Source organism: Furipterus horrens, unplaced genomic scaffold, assembly GCF_987537825.1.
Source record: "Furipterus horrens unplaced genomic scaffold, mFurHor1.1.pri manual_scaffold_10, whole genome shotgun sequence".
NCBI classification, from domain to species: domain Eukaryota; kingdom Metazoa; phylum Chordata; class Mammalia; order Chiroptera; family Furipteridae; genus Furipterus; species Furipterus horrens.
The window spans coordinates 72,486,560-72,509,055 of NW_028327180.1; the positions used below are offsets into that span (position 1 = coordinate 72,486,560).

At 47.9% G+C, this 22,496-nt stretch overlaps 1 protein-coding gene across 1 annotated transcript; it reads right to left on the reverse strand.

The window, feature by feature from the left end:
- Nucleotides 1–3,568: 3,568 nt before the first annotated feature.
- DELE1 (DAP3 binding cell death enhancer 1) lies at nucleotides 3,569–17,591 on the reverse strand. The gene is made up of 13 exons (XM_090288101.1): nucleotides 17,448–17,591; nucleotides 16,647–16,761; nucleotides 16,428–16,551; nucleotides 14,148–14,295; nucleotides 13,028–13,189; nucleotides 12,681–12,769; nucleotides 12,482–12,578; nucleotides 9,472–9,614; nucleotides 8,282–8,440; nucleotides 8,086–8,178; nucleotides 5,648–5,810; nucleotides 4,875–5,114; nucleotides 3,569–4,133 (listed from the first exon to the last, which is right to left on the reverse strand). The coding sequence occupies exons 1-12, from the start codon at nucleotides 17,476–17,478 to the stop codon at nucleotides 4,876–4,878; spliced, it is 1,563 nt and encodes a 520-aa protein (XP_090144227.1). The 5' UTR covers nucleotides 17,479–17,591; the 3' UTR covers nucleotides 3,569–4,133; nucleotide 4,875.
- Between the last annotated feature and the right edge of the window lie 4,905 nt (nucleotides 17,592–22,496).

A 22,496-nucleotide genomic window follows, 5' to 3' on the forward strand; every position in this document is an offset into this window, starting at 1 on the left:
ATTCCTCCTTTTGTCCTCCTTTGGAGCTCAGTACTCATGTTCACTGTCCACATCAATGGGCCCTTCATACTCCTAAGCAGGGCTAATGGAAACCACACATGCTTAGAATACAGTGTGGCATCATTATCCCATTATTCTATTTTACAGATGAGGAAAATAAACCCCCCCCAAAGCTAAGTGTTTCAGGAGCAGGGTATCTGGGTCTCTGATCATCTCCCTCAAGGCCAGAGTGATCTCCTTACAAGAGCTCTGATTTTCAAGCTGTTGGGTTCCCATCAAAGAGAGAAACCACAGAGACAGAGCAGACAGGATTTCCAGCCTGACCAGCCAGGTGCCTGGCACAAAGCAACATCTGGTGAATACTCACTGAATGAATGAATGAATGAAAAGAAATGGTTCAGATAATGTTTATCCTTATTGGACCTCCAGGTAAGACTCTACTGGGGGGGAAAATGGTTCCATATGTGAAAGCAAGCCTGAAAACCATAGCACTAGGCAGTGCTGACCTCCCATTTACTGGTGGATCTTCAGTGCAGAGCTGATGTTGGGAGCATGGAGAAGGGATGCGGGGAGGAGGTGACCTGAGGAACCTTGAACCATGGCTGGCAACTGGATCGTTGGATACATTGGATCACTGCCTCCTAGTTCAAGTTCTAAATCTGCAGTCCTTGGACCTCCCTGAATACTAGGCAAAACTTTGTGCAAAGGCATTTTTCTTAGCAGAAGATACAAAGTCCTCATCAGATTCTCAAAGGAGCATGTGACCTATAAAAGGTTGTGCAGCGCTGCTCTAAGTCACGATTTTAAGCCTCTGCAGACATGGGTAATTTTAGTTATAAGTCTGAACATTTTATAGCAAGGAAATGGCAGGACAGAAAAGGCTGGCTGGCCCAAAGCCACGTGGAAGGTCTGTGGCAGGGCTAGAATCTGAACCTGGGATTTAGAATGATGTTCGTTCTAACATATGAAGGGTTCTTAACCTAGGGCCTCTGGTTGGGCTTCAGGATCTATGAACCTGCTTAACTGCTTGTAAACTTGGGAGGAGGTATATTTTGCTACGGGAAGGAGTCAGTACTTTCATCAGATTTTCAGAGGGTCTGTGACCTAAATAAAGTTAAGGACTACTGTAATCCTTTAGATTGGTCCTCAGTTTGACCTTCCCCACAAAACCTGGAGAACTCATGGGCAGAGCTATTCTGAGGCAACTGAGCTTTGCTCAGAGTGGGGGGTGTAAGTACTGAGGGTTGTACTCTCGCCTGCACCAGGCAACCTCCTCCTTGCACGCTAATACCAGCCCTTTCCCAATAACAGACTGAGAGTGAGACAGCGTCTGTGGTGACAGAACTGAGTGGGCTGAACAAGAAGGTCACAGAAACTTCTTGACATCAGCCAAAGATGTCAAAGCTGAGACTCTGGACATGCTCAGAACAGTTTCCACCAAGATGGACTCTGTCCCCTGGGAGACTGAGGGAGCAGGCGAGCCAGAGAGCACTCAGTTAAATGTCGTCTTAATTTGGAGAGCGCAGAGGGATTTTTTTTTTTTTTTTTTTAAACGACAGTCGGCAGTTCTCCAGCACCAGGAGTGCAATGCAGTGCTCACTCAGAGCCTGGGGGCAGCGCAGAGACTGACAGGCAGCCTTCCTGTCTGTCACCCAACTTCAGCTTGGCAACTCACTGACCCTACCTCTCCCCTGGCTGAAACAGGAGTGAGATGGCAACCACCACCCTTGGGACTCTTGAGAGAACAAAATCCCAAAAAGGAGATGGCAGGAGGAGGAGGAGGCTCAGCTGGGTACATAGTGTGTAACTAGAAAATAGGTCAGCATTTTTCAGCCCCTACTAAGTATTGGGGGGTGGGTACAATGTCATGGGTGGGTGAGGAGGGAGGCACGATCAGAAACATTCATTCAACAAATATCTTGTATTTGTTGAACAATTACTATGCGGCAAAAGTAGCACTGGGAATAGCAGTGGGAGTATATAGAATCAATCCTTTAACGAATATTTAATGGACCTACTAGGTGTGGGGTAGGCGTGTTGGGTGAAGGGGCAATGCACAGAATCACTCATTCATTGAACAAAGATATAATGAACCAAACAGCCTTGCTCCCACTGTAGCAGCAGGGCTCCCTGGAAACGGCATCTCCAGATGAGGAAACTGAGGCAGCAGAGCCTCACACAAGGGTCTCACTGCTGAGGGAACTAGGCCCTCAGCCTCAGGCCACCCAGCATCCTGACCCAGGCTGGCCCTGCTGACAGAGGCCATCTCCCTGTCCTCCACCCCCACTTCCTTTCAGGGCACTGACAATGAGTCATTAATAACGGAATTTTAATGACAAAAGCACAGCCTTTCTGGGTCTTCCCATGCGGCCTATCCCCTGGGGCTGTGTGGAGACCATGGTGACAGAACAGCTAAGGATTTTTGGTCCCTTGACAACATCTCTCCCAGGACTCTCCCATCCATCCCTCTCCACAGGGAGAGCTTAAAAATACTCCACCTCCAGGTTTGGCACCCCAAATTGAATCAGTACTTAATTTGTAATGATTGAGGGGGAGGGAGAGCCACACCTGGCCGTCACCACAGGACACCCAGTGTCCCTGGACAGTCTGAACTGCCCCTTAGCCGCAGGCATGGTCAGGAGAAAGCAGTCATCAGAGAACCCAAAATGACAACAGGAGGGGAAGAGGCTGGTGAGCGGGGATCCATGAGGGTGCCCCATGAAGGTCTCTGGCAATTTGCAGGGAGGCGGCTCTGTGCCCAACCCCACGAGGGAAGCACTGGGTGAACCGAGTTCCTTACCGCAGGACTCCTTGGAACCTTGGGCATGCTGATGTGCATTGGGAATCTATAAAAAGGGGATGTCTAGTGTAGTGCTTCCCAAACTTCTCTGACCACAGGAACCTTTTTTTTTTTTTTTTTTTTTTTGCAGAGAGATTAGTGCACTGCCCAGCTTCAAACCCTGAGCTTTCACCAATGTGTGCCCTGAGCCCCTGCCTGCATGGGGCCTTGTGCTAAGTGCTGAGGATACTGGAACACAAAGAAGACAAGCCCCTGCGGGAGGGGACAGTGAGGGGAGGCCAGTGTGCAGGGAAGGCAGAGGGGGGCAGGGGAAGCACTGGAGCGAGAGGAAGCTTAGTGCTCCAGTGGTGGCAGCAAGTGTGACAGGACCACCAGAGGCTGGGGAAAGGGGTGAGAAGCAGAGAGGGAAATGTGGACACCCCACCCCGACTCCTCCCACCTTCAAACTGGCTAAGCTGGGTAGTCTTTCCTATTTGAACAATCACTAGGGGTTTTGCTCCTAAGTCCCCCCACACCCCACTGTCAACCACATCTATGCTATTGAACTTGGGATAACATCCAAAAGCCAGGGCACAGCTATTCACAAATTCAGTAATTGGAGTCATTAGCGTTGACTCAGAAATCATTTTTCCTAAGTCTCTCTCAGAGAAGCTTTTAAGACCCTTTAAATTGGTTAATGGAAAGTTTAGAGACAAGAATGGAGCCTTGGCTTTCAGCTCCCCCTGCCCGTCTCCCTGGCTCTCCCCAGCACACTCAAGGGCAGAGTGATGAGATAATCCCATATCGGTTTTATTAAACTCCCATCCATTTCTGGCACACCACTCCCAGCAGCAGATCTCACAATCCACACCCTCGTGCTCCAGGAGATCAGGTGCTCAATCTCCAATGCTTTCATGTAAAAAATTACAGCGTGAATGGTGCAAAAGAGCCCTGGGCCAGGAGTCAGGAGGCCTGGGTCCTCTCCTGGCCTGGTGACTCATAAAGCCACGTCAACACCAGCCTCACCCTGCCTCCTCAGTCCTCCGTAAGCACCATGGTCTTTTCCACGGTGAAATGACCCCACATCCGCCCTGCAGGGTAGGAGGACGTACACCATCACCTTTGGTCTGCAGCTGCGGGAACAATGCAGCGAGTCAAGCTACTCACTGCTTGAAGGTGACATGGCCATGCCAAGTGACATGGCTAGAACACACTCTCCTCTTCTTTACTGTGCTGGGCGGGTACTTAGGGTTCTTTGGGAAGGTGGGTGGATAACTGGCCTCTTCTTTGGGACTGAAGTTTGGTATCTCTGAGAACCCACAGGCTCCATTTTTAGGGGCTAAAGTGAGAAGATCTGGAAAAAATCAAACAGATACATCAGGAATTTAGGCAAGAAACTTCTTGCTTCCAAACTGACAATCATGAATCCACTGGAGAACAAAAGTGAACTGATTCAGCGTTCCCCAAATTTTAGCCGTTCATGGAACCACCTCAGGACTTTCGCCAACTCTCTGGAACTGTGCTGCCTTATGCAATGTCACAATGCTTTCCTTTAAGTTGATTCACTATTACTAATATCTGTGAAATTACAATATGCTAGTCACATTTGTACATTATATATTAAATATACAACTACTAAAATAAAAAAATATTAGTTTGAAAATACCACCTAAAATCCTCTTGTGAACCACCAGAAGCCCACATATCAGATGCTGGCCAAAAGAAATGTAGTCTAGGCCTGAGGAAACCATGCGCAGGGTGGATGTAACTGATTTTCTCAAAGACAAAGGCTGAGGTAAGGACATGGACCCTTCAGGACAGTTTTTCACAGGTCACTGAATGAATCTTTTTTGTGCACTGATCAGAAATGCCTGTAATTGTACCCACTGCTCCTCTGTGAGGCTACTAACTGGGGGGAAAGGTCAAAGTCATTTATTAACCATGCACTTGAAATTGCCTGAGAACCTGGCTCCCACTGGAATTTCCACCCTGGAAAGGGATACTGACACCCATTTTATTGCCATCCAACTTACTCCCCAGCCTCCCCAGCCCAGCACCAGCGAGAGGTATGACCAGTGACTATGTCTGATCTCACCTTAGCCAAAACCCAGTCTGACGAGACTCCTTTCCAAGGGGCAGGGGTGTGGGGGGATGGCCCTGCTGGGGACTCTGGGGCTAGCTCCGAGATGGCCACTTCTGCAGAGAAGGCCAAGGTTCCCTGTGCTCCAGGCGTGTGGCAGGTGCGAGGCTCCTGACAGCAAGGGGCTTAGGCTGCAGAGGGAAGGGCTGGAGAAGGACTTCAGTCCTGTGCTGGCCAGGTCCCTGGGCCCTGGGGCTGCAATGAGAGGCAAGAGGAACTTTTACTCACACCATATTCTTGGATTTCCATTTTGCATCAAGGACTTCTCAGGACTCGGTTCCCCTGGCACTATTAACTCACGCCCGCCTGAGTGACTTGGTGAGCAGGACTCTCAGGGCCTTGGAGGGGTAACTCAGGGTGCTGAGGCAGCCTTGGGACGTTGTCCCTCCTGGAAAATCACCAGAGCAGCTACCATTTATTCAATACCTACTGGGTACGGGGCTGTGCTAAGTCCTTTATAGTCACCTCATTTAATCCTTATATCCACTGAATGAAGTACTACTACTATCCTCATATTCCAAGGTGAAGAAACTGAAGCTCAAAGACATAGCTCTCAAGTTCAGTGACAGCAAAGGGTTAAAACAGGTTTGTCTGACTTGAAAAGCTGTGCTCTGACCCATCACTAGGGTAGGAAATGACAAGGAGACCAAGAACTCTTGCCACCCCTTCTCTGTCACAGGTACTGAGCTCTGGGGAGGGAGCCGGTTGGCTTTGACTTGCATCTGTACCTGCTGCCTCCATGGAAGAAATAAGGGTCTGCAGCCTCTCCTGGGCGGGTCCAATACCCAGAGCCGCTGACTGCTGGTAATATCTCACAGCCTCTCCCAGATTCCTCTGAACACCAAGGCCCTTTTCATAGCAAATTCCCAAGTGGTACTTGCTCTGTGAGTCCTAAAGGAGAAAACAGACAGATGCAGATATGTGTACCTGCAGAGCTGAAGAACTGAATGCTAAGGCAGGAGGAAGGTGGAGCAGTCAGGCATGAGGGTGCTCTGTTATGCAGGGTCCAGGCCCAGCACCAGCCCTCCCCATACCCCAGATGACCCTCCTGCACCCCCAATCTCAACCATGACAAGCCGGAGGCCCCGAGTCCACCCAACACAATGGATTCCTCCACCTGGGGAGAGTCTAGCCAGAGCAATGTATAAGCTTCTCTCTCTGAGGCTGGTGCTAAAAGGATGCAGAAGTGAAGGCTGCAGGAAGTACTCAGCCCAGCTGTGGGAAAGTTGCATGTCAGGTTCCTATGTTATCCTGAAAGAGCCAGGAGCAAGGGTGGAGGCTAGGCTTGCCAAAGACCCTCCTGAATTTCTGCCAAGAGGGCTGCACAGCGTACATTACAGAAAGTCTTTCTCCTCATCTGAAAGATTAAAAGGCTGGCCCCTTTGCCCAAGGCTTGAGATGGTCTCTCCACTCACTGAGAACCATCTCCTTGGAGAGGCAGTATCAGGTTAGAGTTAGAAGCCAGCTCTGCACAGCCAGACTGCCTGGCTTCCAACCTTGGCTCCATCACTTACCAGCTGTGTAACCTCAGGCGTGTTAACTCACATCTCAGTTTCCTCATCTATATAGTACGCATAATAGCGGCACCTTCCGGATTACGTTGTTGGGAGGATTAGATGTGTTAATATATGAAAAGTGCTTAGTGTTACTATTTTCATACCTTGAGTTACCTGCATCATTAATCTCTCCCTCTCTACTGGAACTTTTTCATTATATTCAATCTTTCAATTTAAAAAACAAAACACTCGGTTGACCCCAATCCTTGTCCAATTTCTCTTCTACCTTCTACAGTTAAATTTCTGGAAGGACTAACATGCACACCAGAGTCTATGCAATAAATGTGGTAGATTCATGGCTATAGGCTGGCTTAGACTACAGCACTGGATATTCTTAAGGCCAAAATGCCTGCCCTACGATTGCTCAGCACAAACCTAGGAAGGTAAAATTCCTAGGGGAATGGATGAAAGTGAGGCCTGTGTTCCAACAGAATCACCTGACATCTCCTTGTGCGTCTTCCCTCCCAGCATGCTGGGTGACTAAAGCAGGCCTGGGTGCCCCCACTTGTCCGATACATGGATATGAGGCCCACTCAGCCCAGGGAAGACTCTGTGGTTCTTTTAAGGAAAGACAGGCACAGAGGACAGTACTGGTTGGTGACACGAGTCCCTTCTGATGGCTACTACAGATACTCTGGGCAACACAGAGTGAAAAGGGGCAAGGATTGTGGCGCCCAAGAGCTCAATGAGGCTACTGGCATGTTCGGCCAGAAAACAAAGAGAAGCCGCAGTCCCTCTGCAGGGAAATCCTAGTCCATACACACTGCTTGCATTCATCCAGGGCTCCTGGGCCTTCAAGATGCAACCCAAAAAATATACTGGTCGAATACATTTGAGGAACACAGCAAACCACAGAAGGCTTCTCGGTGATTCACAGCAACTAAAAGCCCTGAGATTTCCTGCATTAAAGACACATGTTTAACTCAGAATTGCCCCAAGTCAGCTGGCCCTCTCTTCCCCTCCTATTACTTATAAACATTCCAGGAAACAAATGCTCTGTGGGACAAACTCTGGTCATTCTGCCTAGATGACAATGCCCTCCATTCACAGACAACCAGACAAGCCCCTTCCCACAACTGCTTGGGGTCTTCACTTCATGTGTCTTCTGAATTCCTTATACTACAATACATGTAACGATGAACCTTTTGTGTGTAAACTGAAAAAGTGCTTTCACACCTATTATTTTAGCCACATTTTTAATCTTCACAAAATCCCTGTGAAGCAGCAGACAGGCAGGCATTATTATCCCAATTTTTGAGAGCACGAGCAGGTTTGGATCAACAAGCAACCCACTGGCCCAGCAGTGTGCTGGTTAATGTTTAATACCTGGCTCTCCAGGGGAACAAGCCCTGCTCTGTAGCACTTAGCAATCTCTGTGGAGCAAATACTCCTACCATAGTTGTTTTTGTACCACCAATAGCTTTCTCAGGCTGGTTCAAGCCAGCTCCAGCACAACACTGGACCTGCACAAAGGTCACCTGGCAAGTCAGTGAGAGTTCAGGCTTAAAGCTGGCCCAATACTCCTATCAAAAGAACTTAGTACCAGTTCCAAAGTCCCTTCCTTTATCAGAGTCAATCGCCAACATGCCTAAATACTGGAGACCGCATACCCCATTGTTGGCTGCAAGCCAAAGATACTTCACGGCTCTCTGCTCATCCAGGTATGGCTTCTTGGTGAAAAGCACTCCAAGGAAAGCTTGAGCCTGTGGTCAAGAGGAAGGAAAAACATATATTGGTCACTGCCAGGCCCCACACACCGCAGATGTCCAGGAGAGACCCCTCCCCTACCCTGCCCATGGCACGCACCTCTCTCAAGCCTGAGTCTGCAGCCTGCTTCAACATGGACACTGCCCTCTGCTGCTCAGGGCCCCACGAGGAGGCAGGGTCTTGTAGCAGGCACCTGGCATAGCGGTACTGAGCCAGGCTGTGGCCCTGGCTGGCAGCCAGCTGGTAGCAAAGGACTGCCTGGGGCAAAGGGAGAAATTCTGTCAACTGGTGACTCTGGAAGCCGACTTTTTCTTTCAGTGAAATTAAAAAATATATATATTAATTAAATAACACATAATCATTATAGAGTAGTCAGAAAAATGCAGATAAGCCAGAAAATCTTAAATACAGATAAAACAAAAAATAGAAACATATAATGCCAAGAAATTCTGCCTCCTAAGGATCATTCTGTTAACATTTTAGAGTACAGGCTTATAAATTTTTTCATATATTCATATTTACATATGTATACATATACATTATATATATTTATCCACACACAAATATGTATGTGTATATAGGGAGAGAGTGAGAACTATACTCACTATTTTGTAATCTATCTTTTCATGTAACAATACATCATGAATATCTTTCTCTGCTAATAAATATAGATCTAGCACATTATTTTTAAGGCCCATACATGTTATTAACCAATTCTCTATTGAGGAAAGACAGGTTGCTTCCCTTTTCTTTGCCATCATATACAATTTTAAGAAATACATTCTTGTATATAATATCTTTACGCACTTAACCCTTTTTTAGAACCAATCCCCTCACCAAAGTGACATTCTAGGCCCTGAGAATACAGCTGCAAAGAAGAAAGACAAGGGCCCTGACCTGCCTGAGCTTAGAGTCAAAATTCCTAGAAGAGCTTCTTTTTTTTAATTTATTTTATTTTATTTATTTATTTTTTTAGAGGGAGGGGGAGGGTAAGGGTGGGAGAAACATCGAGATCGGTTGCCTCTCACATGCCCCCAAGTGGGGACCTGGCCTATCACCCACGCATGTGCCCCTACTGGGAATCAAACGGGTGACCCTTTGGTTCGCAGGCCGGTGCTCAACCCACTGAGTCACACCAGCCAGGGCATTAAGAGCTTTTAAAAATGTTTCCCTCACAGCTGGGAGAGAGACCGGGCTTTCCCCAAGCCCTGCCCACTGCTCATTCTGGAGGTCACTCTGGGCCTCGCAGCACAGGAGATGGGTTTGGGGCAGGAGAGAAGGTGCGGTACCTCGCCGAGGTCCCTGGGGGTGCCTCTGCCATACTCATGACACAAGCCCTTGTTGTACTGTGCTTTGCTATAGCCGCGCTCTGCTGCTTTCTGGAAGTAGGAAAAGGCCGCTGTGTAGTCCCCATTCTTCATGTTCTCCGTCCCTGTAGGAAAGCACAGGGTGTAAACACTCACAGCTTCCTCTGGGAGCTCCCCCTCATCCTCTGCCAGGTACCCACAGGCTTCTTCCTTTCTTTTTTTGTGCTGGACAATTTGCATATATTTCCATCCTCCAAATATTTCACTAGTTTGCCATACACATTAGTGGGTTCTGCCCTCATCCGTACCATCCTCCTGGTAATAACGTCCTGATTTCCTTTGGGAACAGCCCTTTCCCCAGTGCTGTCAATCATTGTACCTCCTCTCTTCCCAACCAATGAGACCCTCCCTCAGGAATCTGACTCTTGATCTCCTTCCCACAGGAGAGAAAAGAGCCTTAGTAGGTTAATTCTGAGGACAGCACTATCAGTTACTGCACCCTAGGTCCCAGGGCTTCCCTGATTTCTGTCCTTTCTGAGGCTTGGCAGGTCAGCAGATCTCAATAGATTCCTTTTGTGATTAAGTTAGCCAGAGTGGATCTAGGCTGTTTGTAACCAACACAGCCTGACACAGCTGATACTGTTCATGTTGCTTTATGAAGACACAAGAGAGTAAAGACCTGAACTCAGGTGTGTCCAACTCCAAAGCCCATGTTCTTGGATCTTCCAATCAAAAAGGAAAATAGGAGAGAGAGGGTCTAGGCACGGCCAGTTCTCAACCCGAAGGCTTTGTTAAGCTGTTCCTCTCGCCTGGGGCATCTTTTTCTGCCTCCACCATCAGGCCTTCACATCCTGTTTCAGCTCTAGAACCTGCAGATCACGCTCAGGCTTTAAACACTTTTTTTTTGGCATTTACTTAATATACAAGCCTTTTTCTACCAAACTAAACTATTTCAAGAGTACAAGCTCTGTCTCCTCAATTAAACTGTTAAAATCCTGGAGGCAGAGGCAGAAAAAGAATGTAGAAGAAATGACTTTACATAGGGTAAAAGCTCCATACAAATGCAAAATATGATTATGGCTTATGCTCCTTTTGTGTTCTGTCACAGTGCTTAGCACTTGCTGAATAAATGAATATATGAATGAAGGAATGGGCAAAAAAATTCTCTGAAGAGACTATCTGCTCATCAAAATCACAAAAAGCTAGTAAGGTAGAAGCCAGGTTGCATTCAGCCAGCAGTGAACTAAAGTCACCTCCCTGCTGAGTAAAAACTCTCTGTCCAGGATTCAGAGCCCTCTTGTCCTTGAAGAGAAGACTCCAGAGGGCAAAAGATCTCACCTTGTCCCCATTCCCCACACTGGCTCTATAAACACACCCTGATCCATCTACTCTTCTTAGTCTCCTCTGCTTCTAACCTAGACCAAGCCACCACCACATTTTGCTTAGTCATTAGTAACAACTTAACCCAGTCTCCTGTTCCCCTCCTGGCATCCCTACAATCCAGATCTGTTCTTACAACAGACAGAGAGATCTTTAGAAAAGTAAACCAGCCCTGAATGGTGTGGTTCAGTAGATTAAAGACCAACCTGAGAACCAAAGGGTTACTGGTTTGATTCCCAGTCAGGGCACATGCTCAGGTTGCAGGCCAGGTCCCCAGTTGGGGATGCATGACAGGCAACCACACATAGATGTCTCTCTCCTCTTTCTCCTTCCCTTCCCCTCTTTCTAAAAATAAATAAAATCTTTTTTAATTTTTTAAATCAAAAGTAAATCAGATCATGTGACTGCCCCTCTTCCTGCTCCAATGTAAAACCCTCTAATGGCTTCCTGTCTCATTTAGAACACCCACACTGTACGGTGGCTCAGAAAACCTCACTTGATCTGGCCCCTGCCTACTTTTCTGACTTTACTCTCCCAGTGATCTCTAAGGTGCAGACACTTACCTTTCTCTTGTTCCTCTAAAAAGCAAAATTAACCCTGCCTCAGGGCCTTTGCACTTGCTGTTACCTATATTTAGAAAGCTTTCTCCAGATGGAAACAAGACTGGCTTATTTTTGTCAATCAGGTCTTAGTTCAAGGATCATCCCATCAATGAGGCCTTGCAAATCAAAAGTTGTTCCTGTTTAATTTTCTCGATCACATTTATCACCATCTGAAATTCTCTGTTTGCCTATTTATTTTTCTCTCCCTCAGCTCACATGTTAATTCTATGAGTAAAGACTTTGTCTTGTGAAACACTATATCCCCAATATCTAAAATAGGGCTGAGCAAAAGGTGAATGCTCAATAAATTTGTTCTGAATGAATCCCAGCCTCTTACCCACCTGCTCACCAGGCTCCAATAGATGCTGCCAGGAATGTGAGTCTCCACATTAGAATGCCTGAAACTTAATCAGGACAAATAGCGGAGGGGCATCTGGGGTCTCCAGATGTGGGTAAGAAGCTCCTGTTCATGCACTTGAGGGCTTGTTACAAACCTCAGGAGCCTATTCTTGCCTACGTGTGACAGAGAATACGAGGTGGCCTCCAAGATTTATTTTCTCCTTATGTAGTAACAGACTTTTCACCTAGGCACATGGTCATTCAGCTAAAGACTACATTTCCCAGTCTTCTCTGCAACTAGGGATGGCTGTGAGACTGGATTCTGGATGATGATTTGTGCAACTTCTAGGTCATGTCCTTAAAGGGAAGAAGTGGCCCTTTAGCTTTCCCATTTTTCCCCTTCCAGCTGGCTAGAATACGGATATGAGGGCAGGAGTCAAAATAGCCAAATACAACCTCATGACAGGAGCCAGTTTTAAGAATGGCAGAAAGTCTGAATGAGAATGGGTCCCTAATACCACTGTGCCACCATGCCAGATTTGGTCCACCTACTTGGGAGAAAATAAGTCCTCTCTGGTTTGAACCACTCCCTACCCACACTCTATCTGACCTTCTCCATACCCTTTCCATTTTCCCATCTGCCTGCCTTGAGGCAGGGTCTGCCCAGTTACCCAGGAAGTTGAAAGCGATGGAAACACTGAGCTGGAAGAGCTGTTGAAGGGAAGTCACAGCCTCCTCCAGGGGAAGCGTTTTTGATTTATCTTCCTCCTGGGGAAGAAATATAAAGACTCATCATGGGACGGTTCACTGGGATTGCCACCTGCCCAGGGCAATGTTATAAAGATCCAGGTGGCCAAATCTGGACAATACCTGCTTCTCACCAGTGGCTTGAGGCAGGTCTGGTTTTGCCTTGGAGCTGAAGCTATTGCTGGCATGCAGGAAGATGGTATCACTGGGATCTGCAAAGGAAATGGCCAACAGCCAGCCGCCAGGGCACAGGAGAAAGTGTTATTTCTCATTCTCTCCCACTTTCCCCGTTTCCCAGCCCCTCCATCAAGCACCACTGCAAGAAACAACAATCACACTAAACTACCCCAGGAAGCAGGGGGCCTTCAGGAATGACACGCCCCTTACCTGGCATGTACAGCATGAAATGTTTGTCTATCCAACTCCCTCCACCCCCTGCCTTCTGCTGGTTCTAGAAGGTGGGGACATACCTTCCTCAGAGGGATCCTGAAGACCAGCTGTCCTCAAGGAGTCATGTGAGGAGAGGCCCTCGGGCTGAGTGGAGGGTTCTTCCTGGCCCAGCCTGGGTTCCCTGAGGCCAGGGTGCCTGGGAGCTGGGCCCTCAACACTGGGGAGAATGTGACTCCGCAGCGCTGGAAAGAGCCAGTGACAGCAGTGACATCAGAAGGGAATCAGTACATCCTGCTCAGGCTTGACTGAGTCCTCCCTGATGTTTTGGGGACCAAATGAAGAATTTGGAAACTCCTGTGACAACTCTTCCACACCCCACCTCTTCCATTTCCTTCACTGCTTCCCTCCACAGGGGTTTAGAGGGTCCCACGTTTATGCTGATCACCTGCCCTAAGCATTAATTACTTCTCTGCGTGAATTCTTCCAGTGGCAGGGACACATCTACTCTATTTACTTACTGTTGTAGCCCCAGCACCTACCACTTTGTTTGATGGTAGTATTGATAATGATTATATCATAACAATATGGACAAGAACTTATAATACTTATAGAGCACTTTCTCTGTGCCAGGCACATATGTCCTTGACATGTATTAATTAATTTAATCCTCCCAAGACGTCGATGGTGTGGGGTTTACTATTACCCCATTTTATAGCTGAGGAAACTGAGGCACTGGGAAGTTTAAAGTGACATGTGCAGGGACATAAGACTAGTATTGAGCAGCTCTGGGACTTGAACCCCAGCAGTCTGACTCCAGAGCATTAATCAATGGGCTCATTGCCTCTGTACCATGGCACACACTAGCTACTCAAGATTCATTTATTAATGAATGACTGAACAGAGAATGACCTAACTGGCTGAGGGGTAGGCAGGAAACCACACCCCAAATCTAAAGTGTCCTGCACCCCTGTGGGACTCCTTCCATGGAGGGTGATGGGAGGACATGGGAGGATACTGGAGGGTAAGTGTGGCCCACACCCTGGGTGATGGCACTTCCTCAGAGTCCCCTTCCTCTGACTTCAGATAGGAAAGGCAAGGGGCTTCGGCTAATGGTTCTTTTCCTGAGGTGTGTTCAGAGACGCTTCCTGGTCCAGAGAAACGCCCAGCCCAGCCCTCCTGTCCCAGGCACTGAGAACTCACAGGAGCATGGATGCCACCAGGGAGTTGAGAGGAAACAGTCCAGGGGATTGCACCAGGAGCTGCGCTCTGCTCGCCGAGGTCCTGTTGGCAGGGATGCCTGGAAGTGGATCTGCCTCGCCAGCTGCAGGGCCAGCACAGCCAGAGTGCCCTAAGAAAGATAGCATGTCAGGGACACAGCTCTCTACCAGCAGCTCCTACAGTCTCAGCCTTCAGCTCAAACACTGCTTCAAGAAGCCTTTCCTGACTCCTGGGCCAGCTCCTCCATTCCACACCCTCACACCCTGGAACCCTGATCATACTGGTATGTAAAAAATCATCTCTAAAGTCCTGACTGCTGTGGCTCAGTGGATTGAGCGTCGGCCTGCGAGCCAAGTGTCACGGGTTCGATTCCCAGTCAGGGCACATTACTCCGTTGCACGTCAGGTCCCCAATTGAGGGTGCAAGTGAGAGGCAACCACATAGTGAAAAAAATAAAAAATAAAAAATAAAAAAATCATCTCTGCAATTATTCCACTAAGGTCTGACTTTCCTGTTAGTCTTAAAGCGCAATGAGTGCAGGAACTATGTTTGCTTTCCGCCCCAATGTAATCCTGGCACCTAGTAGAGTGCTAAGATATCCATACTGAATGAATGCACATACGAGTTACTGAATAAACAATGTCTAAGCAGGCAAAAATATAATGTGGTAAGTTGGGGCTTTGCCGTGAAGGTAGCAACAGCTCAGAGTTCCCCACCAGGCTCACTCTCCTTCTCTAACATGGCACAACTCCCTTCCCCCCACACTGACCAAGCCACCCCACCACACCCACATTCACAGGTACAGGCTAAATGAAGGTGTCTCTTCTTCAACAGGTCTACAGAACACCTAAGCTAGCTCCTAGCCCAGTGACTGCTTGGTTTTCCCTGTCCCTTCCTATTGCAGCAGGCACTGGGTACAATGACAAACAAGACAGATGAAGTTTCAGCCCTCATGAAGTTTTATGTCTTCATTGAGGGAGGAAGACAAAAATCCAAAGTACATGGATAAATATATACAGTAACTATAAGTCATGCTGAATGCCAAAAAGGAAACAAATCAGGGTTTACACAGAGTGTAAGAATGGGGCTTGACAAGATAGGGGATCAGGGAAACCCTCTCTATTGGATGATTGTGAGCTGAAACCAGAAGGAAGAGAAGGTACTGGCATTGTGGCATTGTCAATAACAGGAACATGTACCCAGGGGACAGCTTATGCTCAGGCCCTTTCCACGGGCAGTAGTGATAGAGGGGAGGGAAGGCATCGGGGCCCCTGGGATCCAGGTCCAGTTTCCAAAAGGAGTCACTGTGGGATGGCCCTAGGGTTTGGGTCTTTGACAAAATGGGACAATGCTCTCTTCTCCAAGGTGTGTTATGTCTCTAATCCACAGCTCCCCAGACAGAAGTGTCCCTATCAGAAACACCCCAGGCTCAGCTCTGCTGATGACACTCATTTACAGATGAAACAACTGAGAACTCAGAGAGGTCAAGTCACTTGCCTAAGTACATAGCATAGAAGTGATAGGGATCAGATGTGACAGACACAAGAGTGATGTGTGTGCCAACTTCATTCAGAATACCTTATAAGCACAACCTAGAAGGCAAAAATTCTGCTCTATTAGATTGAGCATCTGACTTTATATATAGATCAAATTCAGCAAATACTTATTAAGCAACTATTATGGCTCAGGATCTGTACTAGGTGCTTTTACAAGCTATAGTAGGTGCAGCAACCAAGCTATAGAGCATGGTACGTAAGAGTATGGACTTCAGAGTAAAATCTGGCTCCTCAACTTAAGAGCTGTGTAACCTTAAGCATGTTACCTAAAGTTTCAGAGCCTAAGTTTTCTCATCTATAAAATGGAGATATTTCCTTTGCAAGATTTTGATAGTGATTAAAAATGTACATACAATACTTTACATTAATAAATCAAATATTAGCTATGTAGCATTATTTATTGTAAGCTCCATGAAGGCAAATATCATATTTACCTTGTTCTTTGCTATTTCCCTAGTGCCTAACAAAAATGCCTGGCTCAGAAAGGTGTTAAATAAATGTTTACTGACTAAAAGGAAGAACAAATACAAGGAGGGCTGGGGATGGAGAATGGGTCTATCTCTCTAAATATGCTTCAATACCACAGGTTGCTCAAAATTTGAGTGTGGGCACAATGATGCCCTAGCTCTTGTTTCTAGGCTCTACTTCTAAGTAGGATCATTCTCATCCACACTGCAGGTCAAGGACAGGACTGAGCAAGCCTTACCCATGATATAGCATCCCACAAGGTGTTCGGGGAGACACGGCCAGACATCCACTGGTAGGCATCTTTCCATCCATGAGATCTTGGGCCCCTGCTTGTGCCTGGACCTGGGCCATGGGGGCCTGACCTAGATGATATAATACAGGCCATTAAGTTCTGTGGCAGGCAGTGGGGGAGAGAGGGGCCAGGAGAGGAGACAGGTGACAGATGGCAGTAGCTTACCTGTCAAAGCTTGGCACAGGGACCAGCAAAGTTGAGGAGGTAGCCTGAGACCCATCTGGGCTGGTGGACTTCGAGGTCAACCCCCGGAAGCCAGGTCCTAGCAGACGGGGAAGACCTGTGCAGAGTAACAAAACTCAGTCATCTTGACATAAACGGGATTGAGGCAATGACAGTCCCATCAATCTTCCCCCTGACACTTGACAGAACCCCACCCCAGGGATCCAGGAATCTCTGGTATCTGACTCTGCAGTTTCTTAAAGGATACACATGAGAATCTTTTGCCTAGCACAGATTCTAGGGTGTCAACCCAGAACCAATAAACCAGGATAGTTCCGGGGAGAGCATTTATATTTTGAAAAAAGCTCCCTAGGCGATTCTGATCCCTGCTTGGGCTAACAATCACTGTTCTAGAATGAATGACCAGGCATTCGTACACAAACTCTCGCTCAATGTTTGGAGCACTTTGTCTCTAAACCCCGCCTCTTTTCATTGGCCCTGCCTACTCCATCGACTCTACGCCTCTTTCATTGACTCCACCCGCTAGCTCGTCATTTGGCTCCTCCGCCTCCCAATAGCCCCACCCATTTCCTTGGCTCTAAGCTCTACCCTCTTCCCACTAGTCCCACCCACACCTCAAAATCCAACGGCCCGTCTTCGGGTGTGTAGCCCCGCCTCCTTCGGTCCCGCCTTTTCCTCAGCTCTAACCCTGACCGCTTTTGCTCCGGCTCTGTCCTCCCGCCTGTCCCCTCCTCCAGTTCTGAGCCTCAGCTGCCTCTAGACGCGGGCTCCAACGCCCCTCACTTCGGCTTAGGAGTCCCGAGAGGCGCCACATGTCTTCGCCAACACCATAGAGCCCTGCAGTCAAAAGAGCGACTCCAAATCACGAGACAGCGGCTGCCGCCGCTGTAACGCCCGCCGGGTGGCCGAGCCCCAAAGAAGCTCTCAGCCAGCCAATTAGAAAGGAGCTCAGCCGGAAGAACGGTGCTCGGCGAAAGGAAGTGGGGGTGTAGACCTGTTTTGGGCTAGCGAGAGGTGAACTGCGGCAAGGGCATAGGCATAAAACGGGAGGGGCGTGCAGAGTCAGGGTGGTGGTCGCAGATGGCGAGCCGATCTCCCTCAGAAGCGAGGCTTAGAGGGGCCTCGGTGGCGCCAGCGGACCTAGCAGACACAGTGGAAACGCGAAAGGGGAACAGTCTTCCCCGGGTCCCGATGCTGGGGGAGGTGGGGGTAAAGAGACCCACTAGGCGGAGGAGAGGAGCCTTAGGGTCCCACGAAGGAATCCCATAGGCCTGCCTTCTGCTTGGAGAGGTGGGCCTGAGCTGCCTGGGCAGGCAATGAAGAACGGTGCAGGCAGGGTTCTGATTCTGGGGTTCCTGCTCTGGCTCAGCTTTTGTTTTACGGTGTAGCCGCTGGCTAACCCCCTCCACATGTCTGCGTCATGAGAGGGTCAGATAGAGTGATCCTGACTGGTCCTAACTGGTTTGAAGGCAGGATAGTAAGAAGCTAGGAAAATTCCTTGGCACGTGGAACAGGAAAACAGACAGATAGCTGAACAAACTGGCAGAGCAATTTATAGCCAGCTACAGAAGGTCACCCGCGCGGAAAGCCCGGGGTGCCTAGCAACCGGCAAAACTAGCGCTGGAACTGTCCCCACCGGCCAGGCCACACGCCCCCCCCCCCTTGTCTTTCTTCCCCTGGCACATCACTGGCCGTGAAGTTTAGATGCACTGAACTTCCATATCGCTAGTCATTGGGACGCTCTGACCTTTCCTCCCTGGAGATAACATCTCCAGGCCCAGGAAAGCGGCGTGATACCAGGACCCTCTGCCCTGGTGCTGACCAATCAGTGCAGACCATGCCCCTGAAAGGAAACACCTGGAAAAGCTGGTGAACACTGTATTAAGATACTCCCCTGAGACATCCCCTAAAATCCCTGCCTTTAGAAAGCAGATAAAACTCATCATGACAAAGAAGCCAGCCCATGCCCTCCTTGGGAGCACACCCACTCGAATCTCTTCTTTAGTGAGTTTTCTTTCTCCTAAACTCTAAGGTACCCACAAAACTTGCAACCAGGGGAGCATTGGACAGCAGCAGCTTGTCCAGGACCAACCCTGTAAACCTGTCTCCAAGACCCCCTTTTCTCTGACTTTCCAGTGAGCTGACAACAGCCCTGCCTTGGCTCACTTCTTTCCCATAATGTTTCTAGAGAGCCAAAGCAGCCTTGCCTAGGCTTTGTTGCTTCTTCTATCCTAGGCCCCTCCCTCTTTCACTGTCCCCAGCTTTAATAAATGTACTCTCAAAACCACCTGGACTTGAACCCACACACTACTGGCTGGCCCCAGGCAGAATTGTTCTATGCCCCGTCCCTTTCGGTAACAGTTTGACAAGAACTTGAGTTTCTACCTTTAAAATACCTAAGAGGAAAAACCCCTTTCCCCTCACCCACCCCCATACACACATCCCTGTTAATCAGAGCCCTCATCTTCAGACCCAGTTAATGTCATTGATGTGTCCTTTTACTGGGAAAAGAATGATTCCTCTTTTCACTGCACTTGAATCTATAAAATAAAGGAGCTCAAGTTCATATATAAGGTGTTTAGATTTCCTCTTTTCCCCCAGGTACTGACTTCTGAGTGGGTGGAAGCCTCCACCTGGGGTAAAAGAGTACTAGGGAGTACTACTTTGAGACACAGGCAATTAATACAACTAGAAAGATATATTAATATGTTCAATTTTTGAGCCATGTCAGCCACCATCCTAGAATCTGAGTTGACAGAATAAAGAGCGTTTGTGGCCTCCAGGAACACATGGTCCAGTGTTTTCAGAGTGGCCTCTGGAGTTATACGGAATCCCAGCTTTCTTACCTCCTAGCTATGTGTTCTTGGGCAGTGTATTTAACCAGTTTAAGCCTCGGGTTTTTCATCTATAAAGTAGGAAAAACAATATCTCATGCTATAGAAGTGAGGCTTAAATAAAATAGCACATTTAAAATGTTTAGCATAGTTCCTGGCACATAGTAAGAACCCAGTAAGTGTAAGTTGCTACTAAGTATAGTAGGGGAGAGTTAGGCAAAAGAAGTAGATATGTTCCAGTAGAAGCATGAGCACTGGCTTATGGGATACCAGGGAAAGATTCGGAAAAGTAGTTGCATTTGAGCTGGACCTTTAAGTATGAGTAAGAGTTTGTCAGGTGGAGAAGGGAGAAAGGCACTGCAAGCAGAAGAAACAATAAATACAGGCCCAGAAGCAAGACTATTAGGGAACTATTCAGAAATATCCTTGCTTTGGGATTTGGGGCATCCACTTTTCACATACCTTGTGTTGCTGCCTCAAAATAAAATAAGCATACTGGTTCGGCTCTGTCCCTCCTGGGACTTTCGCACTCTTCTTCCTTTCAGCCTGTCTACAGTTCATTTTATTCCTCAAAGTTCAGCCACACCCAACGCTTCAGTGACAATTCCCCAACTATCGGAGCCCTCACTGCTCTCCACGTTTCCCAGTTTCTGTAAACACTTAATTTCTTACCACACAATTTAGCAGTAATTATATGTTGTCCTGTTATTTAATTATCTCATTTGTGTAAGTCTAGTCTCTCCAGTTCTCTCCCTCAGGGCAGGGATGGCATTTTCCCATTTTGCGTCCCACATTGGGCTTGACATAAACTGTCCACAAATGTTTTAACAATCAATGCCTGTTGACTGGACGGACACCTTGTGCAGCTATGATGATAGACATAGACCCCAGTCGTGGGATTTATTGATTCTAGCAAAATACATCCATTCCACATACAAACATGAAGGGCCCTCCATGTCTGAAGCTAGTTGAAAAATTTTGAAGTTAAGGTGTCTGCTCACATATGAAAATGTCTTGATGATGTCCCTTGTCCCTAGAAGCCTGAGAACACTAACAAACCACATGTGTCAGGGTAGATAGCAAGGGCAGCTAGAGTCCTCAGTGACACCAAATCACCTATTGAGTGTGGCCCAGAGGAGCACCATCAAAGACTGCAACTTTGTTCCCTTACCTTAGTTTTGCATGAAATTCCAGGCCCAAGCCATCACCCATTCTCTTCTCCAAAGTTTCCTCTGTGTTGTTGGCTTGTGGCCCAAAGTCAGTTTGACTCAATTTCTGTACAAAGTAAATGAACCTTCTACCCAAATGTCCACTAAATTACCTTTTGTTGATGCCATTGTGTACACACCACAGTGATGGATCTACACATTTGTTTTTGCCTTTCTTTTTGTAGACCTTTTTAATTTGCACTAATCTAATATATGAGAGCTTATTCTGTGCTCAGAGAAGGAAAACTCTGACTCCAAAAAACCTCCGCTGCCTTGCGGCATACCTCTTCAGGGGAAAGGCTAAGGGAGTAAACCCCGACAGAAAATCCGGAGCCGGAGTCCCTAAGGCGGTTTGACGTTGTAGTCAACACCGGCAACTCCTGCGGCGCACCTGAAGCCAAGCTGTATTGACTCCGTCTTTCCCTTGGACCCTTCAGCTGCGAAGAAGGGGGGGGGGGTCTGCTGCATGGGCAACAGCAGACCCTCCATATCACCCTGCCCAGGCTCTGTAGCTTCAGCTTCACTGGAGAGGACACTCCAGCGTCATCGCAAGATGTCGATTCAACACGGGAGGAGACAGATACCGTGTCACTCCCGAGTCGGACTGCACAGCCATTCTCGGCAGTGCAGATAGACTCTTGAAAAGCTATACCATCGTCTCTCGAGATGGACGGCTGCCGATGATTCTGTGCTGGAGAATGTCCTGAGCATATAACAATTTTTAAAAAACGAACGTCCTGCCCTCAGAGAAAACTCAGTAGACAATTAAAATACACAATGGTGTTTTTGTTACTTATTGTGGCACAGTGAACTCTCCAAAATTTAGTGGCTTTAAACAACCATTATCTTCACAGTTCTGTGAATTGACTGGACTCAGCTGGGCAATTTTGCTGGCCTCACTTGGGGTCTCTCATGAGATTGCTGTCAGATGGCAGCTGAGGCTGGAGTCATATGAAGGCTCAGCTGGGACACTGGGAAGGCTGAGCCTGTTCGTGCTCCACATGGGTAGCTGAACTCCCTAAACAGTGTCTCAGAGCTCCTAAAAGTACCAAAGTGGAAGTTGCCAGGCTTCTTAAGGCTTAGGCATGGGACCCACACAGTTTCACTCCTGTACTCTGTGGGTTAACGCGATTCACAGGATCAGCCCACCATCACTGTGGGCAGGGAAGACACAAGGGCTTGAATAGCAGTTAAGAGCTCTTTGGAGACTAGCAAGTGCTTTAGTGGGAAAAGTACAGGATGCTATGGAAACTCCTAGGAGAGGCTCATAACCTAGGTATGGAAGTCCTAGGAAGACTTCCTGAAGGCAGCAACATCTAAATTGATGAACCTAAATGATGAGGACTGGGAACCAGTCAGGTGAAGAAGGGGAAGAGAAAACACAATCCAGGCAGGGGAAACAGCTGGTGCAAATTCCCAGGGAGGCAAAAAGAGTACAAGATCAGTGTGGCTGTCACAGGGGTGGCAGTGGTATAAGAAAGTGGTAGCCCCTTAGTCTGGAGAGGTGAATGCGGCCGGGTCATAAAGTCTCGTACGCCCCCCCAAGATGGCTGGACTCTATCCTGAGGCTATGGGAAATCCAGAAAGGAAGCAGGGGCGTGATCAGGCTAGAGGGATCCTGAAAAGGTTATTGGTTGCTGAGTGGGTGATGAATCGAAGGAATGAAGCCCTTATTTTCCCCTTGTCCCTTTTAGCCAGTGACCTCGCCTTCGTCCCTGAGAAGGCTGCACCACAAGCTCAGCACTGGTATCAGTTCTTTTACTAGTGGGACTTTTTATCATAAAAATGCA